Source organism: Lithobates pipiens, unplaced genomic scaffold (assembly GCF_037356315.1).
Source record: "Lithobates pipiens isolate NorthernLeopardFrog02 unplaced genomic scaffold, aLitPip1_a1.2 Scaffold_19, whole genome shotgun sequence".
Lineage (NCBI taxonomy): Eukaryota > Metazoa > Chordata > Amphibia > Anura > Ranidae > Lithobates > Lithobates pipiens.
In genome coordinates this window covers 75,535,281-75,548,258 of record NW_027507764.1, presented here as the reverse complement: position 1 = coordinate 75,548,258, position 12,978 = coordinate 75,535,281, and the positions used below count along the sequence as shown (strand labels likewise).

At 44.1% G+C, this 12,978-nt stretch overlaps 1 protein-coding gene across 1 annotated transcript in view; it reads right to left on the bottom strand.

The window, feature by feature from the left end:
• The window catches only part of MALRD1 (MAM and LDL receptor class A domain containing 1), a 696,170-nt gene that overhangs the window by 602,976 nt on the left and 80,216 nt on the right, over positions 1-12,978 (bottom strand). Inside the window, exon 6 of the mRNA XM_077490931.1 lies at positions 10,212-10,361. Coding sequence (XP_077347057.1) covers positions 10,212-10,361 — 150 coding nt within the window. The remainder of the gene's footprint in view (positions 1-10,211; positions 10,362-12,978) is intronic.

Sequence of the window (12,978 nt, the reverse complement as noted above, 5' to 3'; positions counted from 1 at the left end):
GTAACGCATATGGGGGAGGAGCTACACATGACGCCACCCGCTGCTGCCCTACGGAACTAACATGATTGTCGGCTTTACATGCTGTGTTTTTATCATCTTTATGTGAGTAGTTTGTGTTTGAATACAAAAATGTAATCTTTTATACTTAAGCGGTGAGCACTTAGATCTTTTCTTTCTACCCATGACCTGGCGTCCTTGCTAAGATCTAAGGTGACGTGAGAGAAGTTTGCGGTCCATGTTAACTCTTTGATATCCGCTTGCATGACCACCTGTTTGCACAGGGGTCCGTGCCATAAGGTGAGAGAAATTAGTTAGACCGGAGGTGGAGGGATTGTCACGCTACTGTGGAGAAAAAAAATGACTTACGTCAGTGCTACAGTTTGAATTTAAAACGTATTTGTGTGAAGTTAAGTCATGGATTGTGGAAACTAACTAGTGTCGGGTGATTGTATATAGTGTATACCACATTTACCACTGACTAATGCAGAGTTGCAATGCAAGGAGATCAGCTAAAAGTAGTTGGATCAGTATGTGCGTTATAATTAATTGAAATTAGTTGATTAATCGATTTTAAAAAATTGATTAATTGAACACAAAAAATTTAATCAGTAACAGCCCTAGTTGTAACATAACAAAATGTGGAAAATTTCAAGGGTTTGAATACTTTTCAAGGCACTGTACATACACAGTTCATAAAGATATGAACCTTTCATAGTCTGTATGTTCTGTCTACTTTGTGGTTTTATGCAAAGAAATACCTCCTGGGACCCAGTCTGGACAGTGTGGCATCTTGCTGACTCATCAAAATCCACTGGTAGTGTCAACTCACTAATAAGACTCAGGAGTAGAATCCATTGTAGTTTATGTATTTCAGTTTTGTATTACAGAGAGTGTTTTTCCTTGGTTTCAGTGAAGACATTTCTGTCTAAGGTCTTCTTGCATAGCAACAGTGAAACAGAAATGAACTTGGGCTGGAGAGGCTGGGAGTGGGAGGGCTGGGAGGGGTGACCAAATGTGCCAAATGCTAATCAATCAAAAAAAATAAGGAGAGTGCCATGCACATTGCACACTGCACATTTATACAAATGTTTGCGTTAAAAAAAGAACACTATCTAATGTTGTGTCAGGAGTGTGTAGCTCCATACAGGGAGAGCTCTATAATTGGAGGAAAAGCTGGTCATATGACTTTAACAGGTCAGGTAACCAAGTTCTCCTTCTCCCAGATTTTTTTCTTTTCATTCATTCATTTGAACGGTGCTCTGCTTGTGTCGGAGTCCCAAAGTATAATGCACAATTGTAAAGCACAGAGGTATATAAATGTGCATTTTTTTTCTAATCATTTTTAAAGCAGGGGTAAGACCATAGAATATTGTTTTTATAAATGGGGTCCTAAGTATTATTCATAGTATAGTTTTCTTCTGTATTGTTGTATTAAATGTATTGGTTGTATTAAATGGCTTCAGGAGTTTGGCATTTTTATAATCAGCATCCTGCTTTTCTATACCAAGGGAGTTCTTATTGAAATAAACAGATTTTGTGAGGTTACAAAGTTACAGTGTTCAGAACCAGCTCGGGCAATGTGAGCCTTCCTGCATTCAGGCGATATAGCAGTTGTTACAGAAGTGATAAGGTTCTATCTTTAGACCTGAAGCTGGCTCTACATCATATGTCACTCCAGTATAAAAGCTCCAGGCTATTCTAACTCTTTGCTTTTCATGACTTATAAAGCTATCCAAAAGGAACCTCCACAGTTTGTTTCCTGTTGCTCCTTCTCTGCTCTGCTCTCCTCAACAACAAATGGCTATTTTAAATTTTTAGTAACTTCTGCAAAATTACAGGTAACAGCCCAAATAACTGAGTTTTTCTAGTTTATTGAACAGGAATGTAGGTGCACAGTGCCAACATGTGTCCAAACCTCCAGCTAGTGGCCCATGGTAATACAGGTCATCCCCCGAGATGAGGTTAGTACTCAGCAGGTCCACCTGTACACCTGGTCCCCATAGGACATGAGGGCTTAGGTCGCCTGGCTCGTGTTTCATTGAAGAATCCTTCTCTCACTGCCAGGAGGGTGACCTCTTCCCTTAGCCACCACCAGCTCCACCAGCTAATCATGTTTGCACTAATTACTTTATGTTATACTCCCCTTGTATTGGCTGCATTTTAGGCCCCATGCACACTGGGCATTCAGAAAGAAACCTGTGTTAAGGACATTTGTCCTTGAGAGCATACTGACCTAAATCTTTTTACCGTGAAGTGCATCGTTCATCCACAGCAGCTGTCTGCCTCCCATAGAGTTTGATAGGATGTCAGCAACAGGGCCCTGTGCCCTACCTGTGCCCAACGCTGGCAGCTAAATGCCAGAGCCCCATGCACTGCAGCCAAACTCCCAATGTGCATGGAGCCATATAAACTATACTTCTATCTCTTAGGTTGATTGATTACCAGTCTACCATATTATGAATTCATATTGCCATTATCTAACTGCCTGTAGCCATTGAAATCATACCTAATTTACATGCTAAGAGGTCAATCCACATTTTGGAAGCTATCCCATTTCAGGATGCTTTACTTGGAAATAGACATTAGTTGCAAACACATGGTACATCACCTGAACAGCACTTGGCAGGTACAGTTTCAATTACACAATTAAACTTAGTTCTATACATGTAGCAGAAATATAGTTCCACGAGGTGGTAGACCAAAGACAGAGTCTAATTGTAAGCGAAAGTGTCTATTATAATAATAGGAGCTGTTCCAAGCATACGATAAAGTGGCAAGCACATACTTGTAAAATGCTTATGATACTGATCCCACTCGAGGTAATGTTAATAGAGGACTGGAGTTAGGGACTTTAAATGAAGGTATGGCCTAGTAAGGTCAATTCTTCCATCCCTTGGGACTTTAAATGAAATTGTGGCCTGGTAAAGTCACATATTTCCATCCCTATGCAAATCGAGAGAAGAGAGCGAACAATGGGGTGGGACTTTAGATGAACTGGAGGTGTCGAAGAAGTGGTGCTGCAGAGTGTTCACATTACTGGTGCATGGTAACCTCTAAAAAAGGATGTCTGTTCCCACTTTTCCAACAACATGCCCGAGACCTCAATGCTTATCCCAAAGGAAAGCATACACATGCGTCCTCTGAGTGATACATCTTGTCTCTCCCTCCTTCTCTCAGGTTCCATGCAGAAAAGCCTTTCTGAATAGTTAGGGTGCAGACCCCCTTCCCTGAAAAGGGTGGCCACAGGCATTCCTCTATGCTGCTACATGATGTTGTGCCTCTCTGCTCTAGTCCCCTATGCGAGGACTCCCTATAAAATGGTGGTCACATGATGTACAGTATATTATAGAAATGCAAACATTGCACACCAGATCTCACAGGATTGCAGTGCCAATTACAGACACTGGCTTCCCAAAGAAGGTCGCCTGGAGACAATAATAGGCGACAACATAGTCTCCAATGAGATCTTGCCAGCCTGAGGAAGTGGCACGACTCCCTTCCCAGGTCGGTGGACATGCTACAGCACTGCACCTGCATACAAGTTCATCAACAATAAGAGAAATTCAAGTGCAATTGGCACCTGGGGTCATGCAGGAACTTTTGGTTAGGTTTTTCTTATAATAAAGCCCACTGGTCTTGCCTCTCAGTGCTCCATCAGCTAACAGCAGGTGTGCACTGCTTGGGTCTTGTGGTGCCAAAGGAGCAATGTTTCACAGATAGTTTGATAAAAGCTAGAGGTCGACCGATATATCGGCCGATATTTGCCGTTTTTTAAATAATCGGCATCGGCCGATTGAGCTGATAAAAAGCCGATTTAGAACTACAGCGGGACTTTTCTATTACAGAAGTCATTTCAGTCAGTGTAAGTTGCCTGAGTCGTCATAGAAACCCTTTCCTCCTCTCTGGGCAGGCTGCCAAGAAAAGAACAAAACGATACAATGTTTACACTTGAATGAATGAAGTCATCTCTGTGTGTAGAAGTTCTCAGTTTAACCATTTAAAGACTAAATCTTTTCTGACACTTGTTGCTTACAAGTAAAAATCCTGTATTTTCTGCCAGAAAATCACTTAGACCCCCCCAAAAATTATATATATTTTTTTAGCAGAGATCCTAGGGAATAAAATAGCGGTTGTTGCAATATTTTATGTCACACGGCATTTGCACAGGTCTTTCAAATGCATTTATTTAGGAAAAAAATACACTATTTAAAAAATAAAAATAAAATAAAAACAGTAACGTTAGCCCATTTTTTTTTTTCGTCCAAAAGTTTTGACTACCTGTTTTTATTTAATATATAGTTTTTTTTTTTTTTTTTTTTATCTAAATCATACATACAAGTAAACTGATTGGAGGTTTGTTTTGTTTAATAAATGTTTAAATGTAAGAAATTTTCTGTATCACTTATGAAGACTGCTTTCACACTGGAGCAGGCAGGCGTTGATGGTAAAACGCAAGTTTTAGCGGCTCTTTACCATCATTTTAGCGGTGCTATTTGGCTGCTAGTGGGGCACATATAACCCAGCTAGCGGCCAAGGAAGAGGTTAAATGCGCCCATGAAGCACTGCTGCCAAATCGCATTGCATGCGCTTCGGCAGTGGTGCCCATTCATATCAATGGGCAGGAGTGGTGGAGGAGCGGTATACACCACTCCAAACGTGCTGCTTGCAGGACTTTTTTTTTTTAAGATCCTGCCAGCGCATCGCCTCAGTGTGAAAGCTGTCTTTCACACAGACTGCAAGGGAGCCATTTTGCAGGCACTTTACAGGCGCTATTTTTAGCCCAAAAGCGCCTGAAAAACGCCCCAGTGGGAAAGGTGTGTTAGATCAAGGGGGATTAAAAAAATAAAATAAAAATAAATAAATAAAATAAAATCGGCCTAACATATCGGGCCAAAAAAATCAGCATCATATATCGGCTATCGGCCGCCATGATTTCTAAATATCGGCATCGGCATCGGCCAGAGAAAAACCCATATCGGTCGACCTCTAATAAAAGCCACCTCCCCACTCTACATGCTCCTCAATGCTTCTTGGAAACTCTAATGCAAAGGGACCTTTGGCTCCGTCGTATAGCTCCCGCCTCAAACTACAACTTCCTTGGTTCTCAGCACTCTGCATAGAAGTCTATGGGCTGGCTTGGCTATGGTCCTCCACCTGCTGGCTGAAGGGGAGAGTGCAGCTTAACATCAGCATAACAGTGGGAAGTAGAGCAAGGACATTGTTTCATTCTATGTGCTGTTGTAGCCCAGCACCTGGCTATATAATCATACAACATATAGCCAAAAGTATGCAAACTCCCCTCCAAATGAATATAGTGCTCAAAGCCAGCTCCATAAAGACATGGTGACCTGTATAAGAAAGTGCCGCTCAAAGTGACATTGTAAAGTCCACTGGTGTCTCACACAGCTAATGGGTGCTAGCATCCAAAGAGCTCATCCTAGATTCAGAGAAGGTACAGAGAAGCAGCCGATGGTATGATAACAGCCCAAACGCAAGAAGGCAAGATGCAGTTTCAGCATGGCCCCTCCCAGGCCACACCCCTCTTACACAAATTTCCCCACCCACGGGGCTTAGTCATTAGAGGTGGGTGGGATGAAACCCATCAGAGGAAGGTGGCCTTAGAGGAACAAGGCTGAAGACGAATTTTATCTTCTGTACTTGGGCTGTGTTTCCAGTGTGCAGCATCCCATCGGTTGCTGCACACTGGATGAGTTTGCCGAGTGTGGTGTGGAGAAACTGAAGTATCCCATACAGAGTCCTGACCTCAACCCAACTGAACACCTTTAAGCCCTTGTACACACGGTGTATCTGTCGGAATGAATCTTATCGGACCGTGTCGTCAGATAATCCGACTGTGTGTGGTATGCATCGGACTGATTCCGTCCGAATCTCCGTCTGACCCAATTTTCCAACATGTTGGAAATATTTCCCGACCAACTGGGCCGGACGGACCTAATCCGATCATGTGTAGAGCATTTTCATCGGACCAAGTGCCACGCATGCTCAGATCAAATTCCTACATCAAAGCTATTGGCTACTAGCCTGAATGTAGTCCCATCTTAACGAAATTACGTCATCACATTCTGAAAGATCGGATTTTTCGCCAACTTGGCCCGACCGTGTGTATGCAACAGTTTCGGACACAATCCGTCGGACTAAATCCGACGGATTTGGTTGGCAAAATCTCCGACCGTGTGTACGTGGGCTAAGATGAATGGGAAATCAAGCCTGGTCTTCTTGGCCAACATAGTGCCTGACCTCATAAAATGCTCTTTTTCCTGAATTGGCACAGATTTCTACAGAAACCCTCCAAAATCTTATTGAAAGAAGAGCAGAGGCTGTTATAGTCATAAAGGGGGATAGCTTTATATTAATGTTTTTTTAACTACAGTAAGATTATATTTCGTATATAACAAGATCATTTACTGTAGGTGTGATGGTCAGGTGTCTACAAACTTTTGCATGTATAGTTAATTTATATTTCAACCACGTATTTAGCTATTTGCCTGGGGTTTCACTTGGAATATATAAAACTGAATGAAAACTATTGTTCTTTCTCTAAGGCCTGATTTGAAAAGATGCAGCATCACCTGAAATCAGCACAAAGAAATGTAAATTCCACTGCTAAAAATAAATGGCAGCATCCATTTTCATTTAAATGTGCAGCTCCTATGGAAACGTCATATCATGATGGATTGATTCCGGATAAGCGGTGTTTGCTCTTTGTATTACAGTAACACGGCAAATGCCTGAGAAAACAAACTCTCCTATTCTCCGTAGCCTAGCCTTTGTGTTCTGCTTAATGCAACGATCCCATCTCTAGAAATGTCAAATATCATTCTCTGCAGCTTCTTCCATCTGAATTCTGACATTTATGAAGAGATTGGACCTCTCTTTCACTAGCAGACCCAGCGGTAATGGGAAAATTGCACTCTATGCTAATGGAAATCATCTTTAGTAGATGAAAGCAGTAACCCTGGCTGTCTGATCTGAAGGAAGGGCTTCAGGGACTATGTTCACTGTTAAAGGAGGAACGCACCTGAAATGCAGCTCACTGATGGTCTTCATTGTACACACAAGGACAGACACGCCAATTGTGCAGACTGTGCAATTGTATAAGACCATTTGGGATTTAGTGGTCCATTTAAGTAATATGTGGGTTTGGTGGATGAGTGCTCGGACCCCTTCCAACTGTCACACTCTTATTTATAGGGCAGGTGAGCAGCAAGATGCATTCTTCATTATATCCTAACCATTCTCACAATAGGGGAAGGGGGGGGGGGGGGGGGGCAAACATGTTTTTGCCCTATAATGCTGCGTATACAGGATCGGAAATTCGGCCTGCAAAAGACCGATGAGAGCTTTTGGTCGGAAAATGCAACCGTGTCTATGCTCCATCTGACTTTTGCTGGCCGAATTCCCACCAGCAAAAGATTGAGAGCAGGTTCTAAATTTTTTCGGTCGGAAAAAGTTCCGTTCAGAAATTCCGATCGTCTGTAGCAATTCAGACACACAAAATTCCTACGCATGCTCGGAAACAATTCGACGCATACGAAGCATTGAACTTCATTTTGTCGGCTCGTCGTAGTGGTGTATGTCATCGCGTTCTTGACAGTCGAAAGTTCAGCAAACTTTTGTGTGACCTTGTGTATGCAAGCCAAGCTTGAGCGGAACTCCATCAGAAAAATCTTGGATGATTTTTCTGACGGAGTTCCGCTCAAGCTTGGTTTGCTTACACACGGTCACAAATCCGCTCGTGTATACGCTGCATTAGTCTGCCATTGCTAGAGATTAACTGGTAAGCAGTTCTGTACCAGTGTACTGGAAGAAGCACATATCAGCCATCTGCCTGAACTTATGTTTGCAGCAAAAAAAAACCCAGTCCACCACAAATTAAGGTCAGTGCCCTGTGCAGGCCACTTGAGTTCCTCCATACCACATTCATCCAACCATGTCTATTTGGACCTGGCTTTGTACACAGGGGCATAGTCACTCTGGAACAGAAAAAGTGCCTCCCCAAGCACATGATTGTCTAAAATATCTTGGTATGGGGTTGTATTAACAGTTCCGTAACTGAAAAAAACCTGAACTCAATCATTTAGAAGGGTGACCACATACTTTTGGCCAAACGAAGGTGAGCGGTCTCCAATGGAAAATTTCAAAAAATGAGAGCTACCTGTCAATGAACATTGACACTTTTGCTTGTCATAAGTCTCTTGCACATGGGTGTTGAAAATGCTCCATTTTTAGGCTTTTGGCCTCTTTTTCTTTGCCAATCTTTTTTTATTATTCTTTATTTCAAGGTTAAGGAATCGCACAAAACCACCATCAAAAAGAATAAACAGCCACAAAGATAGTAAAAGAAACATCCCAGCATAGTCAGTATTCAATACTCATTATATCAACTGTTAAGCACTGAAATACTAACATTCTCAGCATTTTTATTTTTTTTAACTGTTTAGGATAGCAAAGTAAGAGAGCGGCCTAAATGAATTCCCATTAAGGAAAAAGAACAGAAAAAGATGAAAGAGGGCAGGGTAATAAGGCAAGTGTGAGGAGAGAGACGAAAAAGAAAGAAAAAAAGGGGGGGGGCTTTATTGACCCGATTTTACCGAAATTTGGCAGCCGCATTTTTAACGCACTTTTGGCGCAATTTCAGGGAATGCCTGTGTAAACTTGAGGTATATGGACCTCAACTCGCATTAAAGTCGGACCAAAGTAGTTCAGGGACTACTTTGAAGTCGGCACGACTTGAAGGCATTCCGGCCAGGGAGATCGTCGAGGCAACATCTCCTGGAGAAGAAGGAGAAGAAGAAGAAGAAGAAGAACGGCGGCGGCGGCGGCGGCGGCAGAAGACCGGGCCACCGCCTCTAAAAGAGCTATAAGAAGGCGCGGTGGCCCGGCAGAAGAACCGAAGAGGGGGACAAGACCCCCGAAGTCGGGAGAAGAGGCCGGCGGCGAGGAAGAAAGTCGGACTCCTCCGCTAGCAAAAGAGCTACAAGAAGATAGCGGAGGAGTCCGGCGAGAAGACCCCCGAAGATGGAAGACCCCCGGAGCTGTGCAATAAAATATTTTAACCCTGTGTTGTGTTTTTTTTTGTACTTTTTTTCACAGGTGAATGGGTAGGGGTACATTGTACCCCATACTCATTCACATAGGGTGGGGGGCCGGTATCCGGGGCCCCCTTATTAAAGGGGGCTCCCGGATTCCGATAAGCCCCCCGCCCGCAGACCCCGACAACCAACGGCCAGGGTTGTCGGGAAGAGGCCCTTGTCCTCATCAACATGGGGACAAGGTGCTTTGGGGTGGGGGGGCCGCACGCCCCCCTCCCCCAAGGCACCCCCCCATGTTGAGGGCACGCGGCCTGGTACGGCTCAGGAGGGGGGGGGGCGCCCGCTCGTCCCCACCCCCTTTCCTGGCCGGCCGGGTAGCGTGCTCGGATAAGGGTCTGGTGTGGATCTGGGGGGGACCCCCACGCCGTTTTTTCGGCGTAGGGGGTTCCCCTTGGAATCCATACCAGACCTAAGGGCCTGGTATGCTCTCGGAGGGGGAACCCACGTCAATTTTTTTTTCAGATTACATAAGGGGCGTGTTTTATGAGAAGTGGGAGGGGCCAAACTGATGGGCGGGGTCATGATGGGCGGGGTCTGGCGCCCCCCCATCCAAAAACTTCACCAGCCGCCACTGACATGCATACTAAATGGACCATATAGCTCATGCTTTTTGCACATGAACTTATTGCACGGTCAAGCAAAATAATAATAATCACATAAAATAAAGTGATTTTGTCTACATTTTACCCAAAATGTGTTCTAAATAAACACAAACAATATTTTCCCTTTAAGAACTCCCTCCAACATTATAAGCATAAAAGTAATTATATAAAAGCAATTCTATGGAACTTTGCAATAAACTGTAATGTACTTCTACCCATGAACTTTTCCTCCAGCAACCTGCAGCGTTGCAGGTGTTATGCAAATATAATTATACCTTCTACCCGTGCTTCTATTAGCCGATTAATTCTGCATTCTAAAATACATTATTTTCCACTGAAGAATTGTACGAACAGCTAAATCACACATATTTAATGTGTGAAAAGACAATCCGTTCCAAGTGTTGTGATTGCTCATGCAAATGAGCTTTTCTGCCAATGTTTTATTAATGCCATTAAAGCTATTTTATCATTGCTGAATATTTTTTTTAAAACTTACCTTTAATACTGTCGCTGTTGTTATACTGTGCTATTCTCTCTAGGATGGGTCCGATGTTCTGGCTTGTGTGTCCCCAGGGTATTTTTCCAGTTGACAGATCTGAGGTCCAGGCACAGGAATCCACATCAAATGTGCAAGGCAGGATGGTCTCTGTGGAGCAAGCAGAGGTGTCAGTGCAGCAGCAAACAGTGATAGTAATAAGAGATTAGTGATAATAAAAAAGAACCAGCTAAATCATTTAAGTTTTGGTGGAGTTAGAGAATATTATGTCAAATGGTAAATATATACAGTGGTGTGAAAAAGTGTTTGCCCCCTTCCTCATTTCCTGTTCCTTTGCATGTTTGTCACACTTAAGTGTTTCGGAACATCAAACCAATTTAAACAATAGTCAAGGACAACACAAGTAAACACAAAATGCAATTTGTAAATGAAGGTGTTTATTATTAAAGGTGAAAAAAAATCCAAACCATCATGGCCCTGTGTGAAAAAGTGATTGCCCCCTAAACCTAATAACTGGTTGGGCCACCCTTAGCAGCAACAACTGCAACCAAGCGTTTGCGATAACGTGCAATGAGGCTTTTACAGCGTCCTGGAGGAATTTTGGCCCACTCATCTTTGCAGAATTGTCCTAATTCAGTTACATTAGAGGGTTTTCGAGCATGAACGGCCTTTTTAAGGTCATACCACAACATCTCAATAGGATTCAGGTCAGGACTTTGGCTAGGCCACTCCAAAGTCTTCATTTTGTTTTTCTTCAGCCATTCGGTGGTGGACTTGCTGGTGTGTTTAGGATCATTGTCCTGCTGCAGAACCCAAGTTCGTTTCAGCTTGAGTACACGAACAGATGGTCGGACATTCTCCTTCAGGATCTCTTGGTAGACAGCAGAATTCATAGTTCCTTTTATCACGGCAAGTCTTCCAGGTCCTGAAGCAGCAAAACAGCCCCAGACCATCACACTACCACCACCATATTTTACTGTTGGTATAATGTTCTTTTTATGAAATGCAGTGTTCCTTCTACGCCAGATATACTTGGACACACACCTTCCAAAGAGTTCCACTTTTGTCTCATCGGTCCACAGAATGTTGTCCCAAAAGTCTTGGGGATCATCAAGATGTGTTGTGGAGAAATTGAGACGAGCTTTGATGTTCTTTTTGCTCAGCAGTGGTTTTCTCCTTGGAACTCTGCCATGCAGGCCATTTTTGCCCAGTCTTTTCCTGATGGTGGAGGCATGAACGCTGACCTTAACTGAGGCAAGTGAGGCCTGCAGTTCCTTAGACGTTGTTGTGGGGTCTTTTGTGACCTCTTGGATGAGTCGTCGCTGCGCTCTTGGGGTAATTTTGGGCGGCCGGCCACTCCTGGGAAGGTTCACCACTGTTCCATGTCTTTGCCATTTGTGGATAATGGCTCTCACTGTGGTTCGCTGGATTCCCAAAGCTTTGGAAATGGCTTTATAACCCTTTCCAGACTGATAGATCTCAATTACTTTCTTTCTCAATTGTTCCTGAATTTCTTTGGGTCTCGGCATGATGTGTAGCTTTTAAGGATCTTCTGGTGGACCTTACTGTGTCAAGCAGCTCCTATTTAAGTGATGCCTTGATTGTGAACAGGTGTGACAATAATCAGGCCTGGGTGTGGCTAGAGAAATTGAACTCAGGTGTGGACAACCACAGTTATAGTATGTTTTAACAAGGGGGGCAATCACTTTTTCACACAGGGCCATGATGGTTTGGATTTTTTTTCACCTTTAATAATAAACACCTTCATTTACAAATTGCATTTTGTGTTTACTTGTGTTGTCCTTGACTATTGTTTAAATTGGTTTGATGTTCCGAAACACTTAAGTGTGACAAACATGCAAAGGAACAGGAAATGAGGAAGGGGGCAAACACTTTTTCACACCACTGTATATGTAGCACTACCCCCGAAGGAGCTGCTGGTTAGATTTGGGCTTACCGGTACCTTCTGTTCTCCATGTTTCACATTTAGGGGTGTCCCGTGGTAAATAGCCCAGTAACTCGAGAGACTGACAACAGATCCACTTGAATGGATTTTATTTGCAGAACATAGACAATGAACAGTCTCTTAAATTGGGATCAGAGGCTTGGAAAGGAAATTCAGGTACTCTTATGCGGCGTACACACGATCAAACAATCCGGTGGAAAAGTCCCCCGTGTGTAGCCTCCGGCGGATTTTTTTTACCCAAAAGAACGGCGGACTTAGAAAGTAGTTTTGCACTCCAATCTTTCCGTCTCACTCGCATTTCGGCGGACAATCCGGCCGTGTGTGTGCCAGTCCGCCGTACTTTTGAAATGAACGGACTTTTCCCGCCCGGAGAAAAGCCCGCTCATATTGAGCGCGTCTCCAGGTAGCCGGGGCCAGCGAAGGAGGCGTCGCTGGCCCCGTCACCTGGTATGAACTTACAGGGGAACCCCAACTCCAAAAAAATCAGCGTGGAGGTCCCCCCCAGGTCCACATTAGACCCTTGTCCGAGCACGCTACCCGGCCAGCCAGGAAAGGGGGGATGAGCGAGCGCCCCCCCCCCTCCTGAGCCATACCAGGCCGCGTGCCCTCAACATGGGGGGGTGCCTTGGGGAAGGGGGGGCCGCGCAGCCCCCCCACCCCAAAGCACCTTGTCCCCATGTTGAAGAGGACAAGGGCCTCTTCCGGACAACCCTGGCCGTTGGTTCCTGGCCGGTTGGTTTCCTGGCCGGCCGGGTAGCGTGCTCGGACAAGGGTCTGATGTGGACCTGGGGGGGGCCCCCA